This window comes from Rhinoderma darwinii, chromosome 2 (assembly GCF_050947455.1).
Source record: "Rhinoderma darwinii isolate aRhiDar2 chromosome 2, aRhiDar2.hap1, whole genome shotgun sequence".
NCBI classification, from domain to species: Eukaryota; Metazoa; Chordata; class Amphibia; order Anura; family Rhinodermatidae; genus Rhinoderma; species Rhinoderma darwinii.
This window is the reverse complement of record NC_134688.1, coordinates 403,960,275-403,972,340: the sequence shown is the minus strand read 5'-3', so window position 1 is coordinate 403,972,340 and position 12,066 is coordinate 403,960,275. Positions and strand designations below refer to the sequence as shown.

At 45.1% G+C, this 12,066-nt stretch overlaps 1 protein-coding gene across 2 annotated transcripts in view; it reads left to right on the top strand.

The window, feature by feature from the left end:
* Positions 1-12,066, top strand: part of LOC142743381 (methyltransferase-like protein 27) — a 214,247-nt gene that overhangs the window by 198,021 nt on the left and 4,160 nt on the right. For both annotated transcript variants that reach the window (XM_075854108.1, XM_075854107.1), the window contains exons 4-5: positions 1,820-1,955; positions 4,631-4,723. In XM_075854108.1, the coding sequence (XP_075710223.1) occupies positions 1,820-1,955; positions 4,631-4,723 (229 nt within the window). The remainder of the gene's footprint in view (positions 1-1,819; positions 1,956-4,630; positions 4,724-12,066) is intronic.

Here is a 12,066-nt window from a genome sequence, read left to right as displayed (position 1 = left end):
TATTATATAATCTATCTCACTGGTAAAATTAACCTAGCCTAAAAATTCTAGACTGTTCATGTCTTTGACAGTGGGCAAACTTACTAAATCAGCAAGGGATCAAATACTGATTTCCTTCACTGTATATATATATATATATATATAATATAAAATAAAATAAATCGGTACAGCATTGTGGACCTATTTCGATTATGAAATTACACTTTAAGAGAAGCACCAAAGAGAGATCTAATATCTCCCAAACAAAAAAAAGAAATCTTACTTGGAGATACAAGGCATTCTCCTGGCACATTTTTGTAATCGGATCCTATGGGATCAACCAGTGAGACCTAATTTCTTCAGAATCAGGACTTCACTGTGCATTGTAGGACACCACATAGGTAGTGTTTGCATACTGTATCTTCCAATACCCTACCTACTGTGTTTGACCTTGTTTTTTTTAGTCAATTGAGCCAATTTAAGGCCATTTTTACATCTCGATTGTGCGCTCCATCAAAAGGATTTGTTTAAATGGCAAAAAAGTTTGAAAAATCAAACATATACAGTAATGCACCCATTGGTTTCTATAAAACACACGTATGTCAAGATAACTGCTATGCTATTTCGACCCATAACAAAATAAATATATACGCTGTGGTATGCATGGTTCTGTGTAAGTAAAGTTCAATAAGTTGTATAATGGAAAGTGCTGCAACTTTATAATATACTTTGTGTTTCAATTATTCACTACTCAGATCTCTGCTCACTGTCAGTGGATGGAAACATTCAGAGGCTGATAGCCCCTTCTGACCTACACTTCTTACACCTCTTGCACATGACCGAGTTCGCGTGTCGGCCGCATTTACAGTACGGTACAGTTGAACGGGACTCCTGGCATCATAGACATTTATGATGCTGGGAGTCTCTGCCTCCCCGCAGAACTGCTGTTCCGTACTTTATCATTCTGTTCAGTACGGAATAGCAGTTCCGTGGGGAGGCCGGGACTCCTAGCAACATAAATGTCTCTGATGGCAGGAGTCCCATTCACCTGTACCACGGTCGGGCTGGGAAATGCGACCGACACTCGGACCATTTTTCACGGCCCGAACTCCGTCATGTGCTAGGGGTGTTAGGCTAAGTTCACACTAGCGTTAGTATACGTTTACCTCTCTTCTTTCAGAGGAAGAGAGAATCTAAACATTAAACGGAAAGCAACGGTTCCGTTAGAATTACCATTGATTTTTAACGTTAATTCTTGTGTTTCAGTTGCTTTCCGTTTGTCTCCGTTCGCTAGGTTTCCATTTTTTTGAACGGAAACAAAAGTGCAGTCTGCAGAAATTTTTTTTCCGTTCAAAAAGACGGAAACGTAGCAAACGGAGACAAACGGGAATCCACCTAAACAAAATAATTACTATTGAAATCAATGGTAATTCTAACGGAACCGTTGCATTCCGTTTAATGTTTTGATCCTCTCTTCCTCTGACGGAAGAGAGGTAAACGTATGGTAAAAGTTCTGCAGACTGCACTTTTGCTTCCATGTAAAAAAACGGAAACCTAGCGAATGGAGGCAAACGAAATCCAACTGAAACAAAAGAATTACCAATGAAATCAATGGTAATTTAAACGGAAGCGATGCTTTCCGCTTGGACTTTCGGTTATCTCTTCCTCTGACGGAAGAGACCTAAACGGGAGAGAACGGTAGTGTGAACTTAGCCTTACTTTTGATTCCAGATAAAATGAATATTAAAAATGACTGTCCAATGTATTTATTGGAAGCTTATGATTGATAAATTATGTTTTGTCTTTTAAGCTTGAGATTTTATTTTACTTTTATTTCCAGTTACAGCGCTGTGGCTTTAACTTGTTTCATGGTTTGGATGGCAGTGCAGGAATGCTGGAAGTTGCTAAGAAAAAAGAGTTGTACCAGGAATTGAAGCAGAGCATGCTGGGACCAAAACAATTACCATGTGACTCTGGTAAAAAAAAACGGATGCTGTGTTATAGAATTAGCATATTTTCACACATGGCAGATTTGTTGCAGTGATTTTTGCGACTGAAAATCAGTTCCATACGTGTTTATGAGGTTGTTTTTGTAGTAAGAACAGGGATTTCTGCAAACCCCGTTTAGATGAATGGGCCAGCTGCAGACATTTCTGCAACAAATCCGCCACCCTTAAAAGGGCTGTCTGGGCACAGGCCGGTTACAATTCGCAAGGCGTAAACACAAGATAAATTGACATGCTGCAGATTTAAAAATATGCAACGCAGGTCAATTTATGTGCAGAAAAAATCTCATTTACTTTGCTAGCACTGTATTAGGCCGGATTCACACGAGCGTGTGCGTTTTTCACTGAATAAGCCCTTAGACTGTGGATTTGCCACACGAAAATCTGCGCGGCAAATCCTCACAGTAAATCTAATACGCATCGTGTGCCTTTGTCAATAAGCTTGCCACATAGGAGAGCACATAATATGTATGCAGCCAGTGTAGCTGCACAGGAGTCCTATAGGCAAAGGAGGCCACCCCCACCATAAGACCTTGTTCACACAGTGCAGATTTGCTTCAGATTTTGCATGCATTTTTTAAGTCAAAACCAGAATTGGATCCAGAGGAGCAGACCTATAAGGCCTTCCTTTAAATATTTCTTCTCTTCAGTTTCTGTTCCTGGTTTGGGCTTAAAAAATATATGCAAAATCTGCAGCAAATTTAGTATGAGCTATCAAAGGGGTTTTCCCACGAGGGACATTTATGACATATCCACAAGATATGTCATAAATGTCAGATAGATGCGGGTACCACCTCTGGGACCCACACCTATCTCTAGAACAGGGCCCCTAAACCCTGTTTTACCTCTTTGTGTGTTGGCTGATTTCCGACCATGAAGGTGAAAACAGCGTAGCTCACTGAGCAACGCTGTTTTCGTAAGCCCCATAGAACAGAATGGTAGTTACGGAAACAGCGTAGCTCAGTGAGCTACGCTGTTTTCGTAACTCCCGACCATAAAGTCAGGAAGTGGCCGGGAGTCCGCAATAGCAGACAAAGCTAGAATGGAGTTTAGGGGGCCCCGTTCTAGAGATAGTTGCGGGTCCCAGAAGTGGGACTCCCATCTATCTGACATTTATACATAAATGTCCCTTGTGGAAAAACCCCTTTAATTTCAACAAATGTTAGTTATTCAAATGTTTATCAGGCTAACTTGATGGCCGGGTTCACACGTAGCGCAAAGGCTGGGTTCACACGTGGCGGAATTTCACTTGAATTCCGCTGCGGACACTCCGCAGCGTTAATCCGCAGCGGAGCCGTTTCTGCATTGACTTCCACTTCTATTTAGAAGTGTTCGTTTAGACGATGCGTAAAATTCCGCTGCGGAGCATAGGCTGCGGAGCGGAATTTGGTGTCCGCAGCATGCTCTGTCTGTTGCGGAGCAGTGGCGGACTGGTTGCGGACTCATGGCGGAATTTATCCATTGACTTCAATGGAGATTCTAAGTTCCGCAATGAAGTCCGCAGCTGTCATGCACATGTTATGTGTGCTGCGGATGCGTCTTGCTTTTTTGCCATGACATTTCTTCATTCTGGCTGGACCTATGTATTTCTAGGTCTACAGCCAGACTGAGGAAGTCAATGGGGCTCCCGTAATTACGGGAGCGTTGCTAGGCGACGTCAGTAAATAGTCACTGTCCAGGGTGCTGAAAGAGTTAAGCGATCGGCAGTAACTGTTTCTGCCCCCTGGACAGTGACTACCGATCCCAATATACATCAACCTGTAAAAAAATAGAAGTTCATACTTACCGAGAACTCCCTGCTTCTGTCTCCAGTCCGGCTTCCCAGGATGACGTTTCTGTCTAAGTGACGGCTGCAGCCAATCACAGGCTGCAGTGGTCACATGGACTGCCGCGTCATCCAGGGAGGTCGGGCTGGATGCCGAAAGAGGGACGCGTCACCAAGACAACGGCCGGTAAGTATGAAATTAGTTTATTTTCACTAGGGAAAGTGCTGTCCCTTCTCTCTATCCTGCACTGATAGAGAGAAGGGAAGCACTTTTCCCGCAGTCCGCAGCAGCTAGTCCGCATCAATTTACTGCACATTTTGGGCAGATCCGCAGCCGTAATCCGCAACCCGGATTAGGTGCGGCATTGATGCGGACAGTTGCGGAGGAAATCCGCCACGTGGGGGCATGCCCTAACACTGCGGATTTTCCGCAACGGATTTCATTGCGTAAAATCTGCAGCGTATTACAGTATCAGCAGAGTAATAATACAGCTGAAATACCATCCATAGATTAACCTTTTTAAACCGCAGCATTATATTTGCGTAATCACTGCTTTACTGTCGCAGGTCTTCCCCATTGAATTCAATAGGGAGGTATAACCTGCAACAAATAGCAGATGTTGTGATTTTTGCAGCGGAAAAGCTGCGATTCCACCGCAAAAATCTCAACTCAGGAAAAAAAAAATGATACTTACCCAGAGCTCTCTTCTCTAGCATCCAGCGTCTTTCAGCTGGAATTCCCTGCGGTGTCCAGGGCGGATACACTATGTACTTTTACGCAGCATACCCGCCCTTTGTGAACATGGCCTAATTTATAAAATGTACATTGGACAGACTTTGGAGTTTATTAAACAAATAACTTTGTCTTGTCTGTTTTTAGAAAAGTATGATGCAGTTATTATAGTAGGAGCGCTCAGCGATGGACAGGTCCCTGTATCCGTGCTTCCTGAACTGCTCCGTGTCACAAAACCAGGTGAGATGCAGTCATCTTGTATGCCTTTAGTGTACAGTCTCCTCAAGTAAGAAGAGCTCATGTCCATTATCAAAAAATACAGTACATTTTACTCTAGCAATATAACCTAAAACAGTTGTTTAGTTTGGACAATTCCTTCACACACAGCGGTCCTCTGACAATGTGCTGGTCGCAGAGAATACCTCCGCTTTGTCTGCTTACGTGCCATTTTTACTAGATTCACTTATTTTTCAAAGTCAAAAAGAAACACTGTAGCTAACAGGAAACGGTCAGCAAGTTGCTGGCACAGAACTGTGACTTGACCGCGGATCTTATTGAGTTTATAACACCTCAATACCGACTAAAACCATAAAAATGAAATATCCATTGCAAGTTTTAGGAAGTCCTATGTTATTCAGGCTATTCAGCTACTTATGTGTTAATGAGCATCATGTATTCATGTAATGTGACCAGGGCCGGCTCCAGGTTTATGTGAGCCCTTGGGCGACACAGACCTAGTAGTCCCCTTTGTGGAGGAACTCACGGCGGCAGTAAAATGGCAGAAAACGTCACTTTGTGCCCCCATATAGATGTTAGGCCCTGTTTATGCCCCCATATAGAAGCCCCCAGTTTGTACCACAATAAATTTAGTGCCCTATGTAGATAGTGCCACACAGCTTCACTCTAGGAGTGGAATCCCCAGCCAGAGCATTGCCGACGCTCTAGCTGGGGATTCCGCTTCAGGAGAAGCCCCTGACGTCACTGTCCATATATGGATAGTGTTGTCAGAGGCAACCCCAGAGCCATAGTGCCTGGCAGAGCACTACTAGCACTCTGCCTGGGAGCAGGGGCATAGCTAAAGGCTCATGGGCCCTCCCCAACACCCCCAGACCCCTGCGCATGCCTATGCCCAGGTGCCTTGCCTGACAGACCCCATGAATGCCCCCACAGTATAATGCCCCCATAGCTGCCCCCACAGTATAATGCCACCAAACAGTATAATGCCCCTCATAGCTGCCCCACACAATATAATGCCCCCCATATCTGCCCCCACACAGTATAATACCCCCCATAGCTGACCACCACAGTATAATGCCCCCCATAGCTTCCCCCACACAGTATAATGCCCCCATAGTTGCCCCACACACAGTATAATGCCCCTATAGCTGCCCCCACACAGTATAATGCTCCCCATAGCTTCCCCCACACAGTATAATGCCTCCCCATAGCTGACCACCACAGTATTATGCCCCTATAGATGCCCCCCACAGTATAATACCCCCCAAAGCTGCCCCCACAGTATAATGCCCCCCCATAGCTCCCCCCACAATATAATGCTACCACACAGTATAATGCCCCCATAGCGGCCCCCACACAGTATAATGCCCCCCATTACTGCCCACACACAGTATAATGCCCCCCATAGCTGACCGCCACAGTATAATGCCCCCCATATCTGCCCCCACACAGTATAATGCCCCCCATAGCTGCCCCACACACAGAATAATGCACCCCATAGCTGCTCCCCCACACAGTAAAATGCCCCCAATATCTGCCTTCCAAACAGTATAATGCCCCGATAGCTTCCCCCACACAGTATAATTCTCCAAATAGCTAACCACCACAGTATTATGCCCCGATAGCTGTCCCCCAACAGTATAATACCCCCTATAGCTACCCCCACAGTATAATGACCCTATAGCTACCACCACAGTATATTGCCACCCATAGCTGCCCCATACACTGTAATCCCCCATACAGTGTAATGCCCCCCATAGCTGCCCCATACAGTATAATGCCCCCATACAGTATAATGCCTCCCATAGCTGCACCATACAGTGTAATGCCCCCCATACAGTATATAGCCCCCCATAGCTGCCACATACATTATAATGCCTGCCATAGCTGCCCCATAAACTATAATGACCCATACAGTATAATGCCCCACATAGCTGCCCCATACAGTATAATGCCCCCACCCATAGCTGCCCCATGCTGCAACCGCTAGAGTAGGGACCCACTTTAAAGAGGTCGCCGTGAAGTGGCAAGTGGGCTTATACAGTTTGATCAAAATGTTTACAAAGAACTTCATGTTTCTAAATTATGCCTAGCGGCTCAGATCAACGTATATACTGTGGATTGTGCGGTCCATGTCTGGTTTCTCACAATGCTGATATTGTATAGTCTATCCTCCTCATTTCCTTTGTTTTACTTGGTCCCAGCACTCCACGCATTTGAAAAAATACCCAGCTGATTTTAATTCCAGAATGACCTCATAAGTGTTCCTGCTCTTGCTTGTGCTCTCAGTTTGGCCACTGGGGGCGCATGGCAAGGTGAGCTCTTTCCATCTGTTCACATGTTGTGGTGCTGTATGGTGGTGTCTGTTGCTGTAGTGCTGCACTTGTGGGGGGACGTGGCCCAGAGCCAAGGAGGCTTGGCACGGTCTGAAGGTATGGGTGCTTTTGGGCCCCTGGGTTGCTCCCTCTGCAGGAGCGGTGCTGTGGTGGCGGTAGCTGCCATGCGGTGCTGCAACCGCTAGAGTAGGGACCCACTTTAAAGAGGTCGCCGTGAAGTGGCAAGTGGGCTTATACAGTTTGATCAAAATGTTTACAAAGAACCTCATGTTCATGTTTCTAAATTATGCCTAGCGGCTCAGATCAACGTATATACTGTGGATTGTGCGGTCCATGTCTGGTTTCTCACAATGCTGATAATTCTCCAAATAGCTAACCACCACAGTATTATGCCCCGATAGCTGCCCCCCAACAGTATAATACCCCCTATAGCTACCCCCACAGTATAATGCCCCTATAGCTACCACCACAGTATATTGCCACCCATAGCTGCCCCATACACTGTAATCCCCCATACAGTATAATGCCTCCCATAGCTGCCCCATACAGTATAATGCCTCCCATAGCTGCACCATACAGTGTAATGCCCCCATACAGTATATAGCCCCCCATAGCTGCCACATGCATTATAATGCCTGCCATAGCTGCCCCATAAACTATAATGCCCCATACAGTATAATGCCCCACATAGCTGCCCCATACAGTATAATGCCCCCACCCATAGCTGCCCCATACAATATAATGCCCCCATACAGTATAATGCCTCCCTTAGCTGTGCCATACAGTATAATGCCCTCCATACAGTATAATGTTCCTAATAGAAAAATAATAACATAATTACTTACCTATCCCCGTTCCCATGACGGGGGGAGGATCCTTCTCCTCCTCTGCACTGAATGACTAGGCGCAGACAGGCACGATTATGTCACTACATCGTGCCTGCCTGCGCCGAACCGCTTGCGGCACATTGAATGCTGGAGCAAGGCTCCAGCATTGAACCCAACTGAATGTGCATCCCACGGACGTAGATTCAGTTGGAAGCGGGACCACCGCGGTCAGCACTGTGTGGCAACGGGGGCCCTGCAGGGCCGGATCACAGTTGTGACCGCTGCGACCCCTATGGCTGCGCCACTGCCTGGGACACTGCTCTGCTCCTGACAACACTGTCCATATATGGAAAGTGATGTCAGGGGCTTCCCTAGAGACGGAGTCCCGAAGCACAGCCGCTAGCACTCTGCCTGGGACTCCTCTCCTCCTGACATCACTGTCCATATATGCGTCAGCACCCGGCGGCAGTGTAGTGGGCCCCGGCACTGGCCCGGGTTCGCCGGTTGCTGACGCCGGCCCTGCATGCGACTGCCCAGCGTATTCACACAAGCCATAGTTCAGAAATAAAACTGTTCGGGTACTAATCAGTCTCAACCGGCAGGGATAATACGCTGAGTTCGTACGAAAGGAATCACACCACACAAAGTCTGGTATAAAGCTCCTCACTCAGCATCAGGAGAGGCGTCACTGCTTTATTAGACACATTTGTTCTATATCCCCTTTCTCCTGGGGGTGGGTACATGTTATCACACTTTTATAAAAGCACGTATCACTGTAAGCCTCTTGATACTTGTGTCATCCTTGGATAGGTTCACCCTTATCTGGTCCTTTAGATATGTCTTCATAGTTCATAGTTCGTTCATACCAGGAAGTGACTTGTTATTTTATTAGTGCGTAGTCCCTGTTCAGGGGCCATCTTGCCACGTATACTTATCTAATCCTACTATTGCTTCATCACAATTATGTACACAACTCTATAGTCTATATTTTATTAAAGAAAGAAAATTATTATAAACATTAACTTCTGTCCACTCCATCCTTCACAGTCCCCCCTTTTATCATTATTTTCTTCATTTCTTAACCTAAGTGTGTCCGTGCTCTGGGAAAGGGGAGTAAAAGGATTTTTTCACCAGTTTGAGACGAGCCTCCCCTATTAGGAGACCCCCCTTTGTAGCTGGACTTAAAGAGTCGGTGCACACCCTACACTATCTATTCATCTTCAGAACAATAGTCTCGATAAAGGGTGGTTGTTTACATGGATGGAGTTGGTAAAAGTCCTTAAATTTTTTTGTTTACTTTAGTGGCGGAATATTTCATCCATTCCAACCATAGATTTGTATCCCCAAATCCAGTTTCCATAGCCATAGTGTCTTCGAATCCTGGGTTCGCGATTGCAACTATTTGTGAGATGGTTCGGATCCTAGGGGCAACGGGGTTTGGCTGTTCAATAATCAATTTTTCCCATTCTGTGGAATTTACCATATCCATAATTCTAAATGGACCCTCAGGTCCCACATAGCCGAGATTCCCTGTATAAGACGACAGCCAATACTGTCCATTTTACAAAAGTTGATACATTCTGTAATGTTCTATATTCGGTTAGCATACTTTCATTAAAAACATTTAGAAACAGTTCATCTATAGCTAACCCTTTTTGCTGTAAGTCAAAGGTAGTAGGTAACCATGACGCACCTATCCTTAATGCAGTAGATGTGTCGTCTCCCACTGAGTTTAATTTGTTCATAACTGTTTCTAACTGTATACCATTCAATACTCCTAATCCCGTTCCTACCCCTCCTAATAGCGGGTCATACCATTCTCTTTTTTGTCTATGACAGCTGGGGGATTCAGGGAAGGAAATATTGAAGTGTACATTCTTTTTCTGCTGTTGGGTTACAGCGCTCTTACAAGTGTGTGGGATTCTTTCCAGACTTTGTACTGTTATATGTGGCTTAAAACTATCTCTTAAAATTGTTATCAAGAATACAAAATATCTTCTATTTCTTATTTGGCTATTATTCATACATAATATCATCCCATCAGTTTCTTTTATTACAATCGTAGAGTTGAGCCTCTCCTTGTTGCATCTTTCGTAAGTCTTATTTATCATTTTGTTTCTATTTTTACTGGTTGTATATTTCTGTAGATACTGTAAATCTGGTTCATAACAACAAAGCAACAGCCCCGGCGTCTCTTCTTGTATGCTAATGTTGGCTGTTTTGTCTATGTGAAGGTACACAGTCCCTCCATGTGGTCCTTTTTTCCAAGTCCCTTCGGTTGTAGTCACATTTGTAGTATAACACGGGGCATTGGCCTTACAGGTGTAGTTACCCTGCTTTCTATCACTGTGGCATTCGCCCACCCTGTCCTGAACTGTTCCAGTGATTCTGTACTGATTACGTGTACAGGAGTAGCAGTTCTGCCTTTTTGTATAAGAGCACACGCAACAACCGCTGCAACAACCGCAAAGATCTTCATTCTTCTGGCTGAAGACTGGCGTGAATCCAGCTTGCCTTTCCTTCGAGCTTCACTGAGGTGCTTGTAACGAGCAAAACTTGAAAAGGACCATCAAACCGTGGCTCAAGGCTCTTCCTCACGTGTCTTTTGACAACGACCCAATCTCCTGGTTCTAGCTTATACGTCCCTTCAACTGAATCAGGACCTGGAATGGAAGCAAAGACTTGTGCATGCACCTTGGTCAATTGTTTGTTCAGTGTTGATACATAATCTGTTAGTCTACCATACTGCATTTGGAGCACCTGTGGAAAATAACATCCTAATCTGGGAGCCGACCCAAATAAGATCTCATATGGGCTGAGACCTGTTCTTTTTGTGGGCGTGTATCTTACTGAGAACAAGGCTAATGGTAGACACTCGGTCCATGGTTTCCCGTTTTCTACCATTGCTTTTTGGATTTTCAATTTGAGAGTCCCATTTAGTCTCTCAACCTTCCCACTGCTTTGTGGATGGTATGGTGTATGTAGGGCTTGACTTATGCCTAGAGCTGACAACACATGGTTCATGATTTCACCCGTAAAATGAGTTCCTCTGTCTCTCTCGATCATCTCTGGAACTCCATATCTGCACACCACCTCGTTGATCAGTTTCTTTGCTGGGGCTACGGCTGTAGCTTTGGTTACTGGAAAAGCTTCTGGCCATCCTGAAAAGAGATCAATACAAACAAGCACATACTCCTAGGTACCAACTTTGGGTAGTTGAATATAGTCTATCTGCAGTCTCTGGAACGGATATATAGGTCTGGGTGTGTGCTTCTGTGGTACTTTTACAGTTCTTCCAATATTATGTGTTGCACAGATCATGCATCCTTGTGTAAAACTGCTGGCCATCACACTAAACCCTGGGGCATACCACACCTTGTTTACCAAGTCCATTATTGCCGTTTTTGATTGGTGAGTCGCTCCATGTGTTATTTCGGCCATCATTGGGAACATTGTCTTAGGCAGGCACAGTTTATTCTGGCATTGCCAGAGGCCATCTTTTCGTAGCGTTGCTCCTTGGGCCGTCCACTTGTCTTTTTCTTCTTTTGATGCTTGTCCTTGAAGTTTTTGCCGTAGTTCCGGGCTTACAGCTGGTCTTGTTTCCTCTGGATCTTTTATCTGACATACGGCTGCTAACACGGGTAGCTTCTGTGCTGCTTGCTTTTGCGGCTTGGTCTGCCAAAGCATTTCCTTTTGTCTCTGGTGAACTCACCTTGGTGTGAGCTTTTAATGTTTACTACTGCTACTTCGAGAGTCAGTGTATATATTTGCTGTCTTTCCTTCTGCATGTTGGTATGCTGCTGCCAGGGCCTTAAGCTCCGCTTCTTGTGCTGAGTGGGACGCTGGTAAGGAGGCTGCTTCTAGGACTACATCTTCGGTGGTTACTGCATATCCTGTAAGAAAAGATCCTTCTACAAAATACCTTGAACCATCCACAAAGAGTATTTAGGTCTGGGTTTTGGAGTGGGGTATCTTTTACATGTGCGAACCCCACTGTTTCCTGGGCCATAAGGGCCATACAATCATGTTCATCAGTTTCAGACAAAAATTGTGACCATACTTTACCTACGTCTTCTCCCCCTTGCTCCAAAGGCAGTAAGGTAGCTGGGTTCAATGTAGTACAGCGGTGTAAAGTAACCTGCTCAGGGAGAAGAAGCGCACAGATTAATCTCAAATGTCTTGC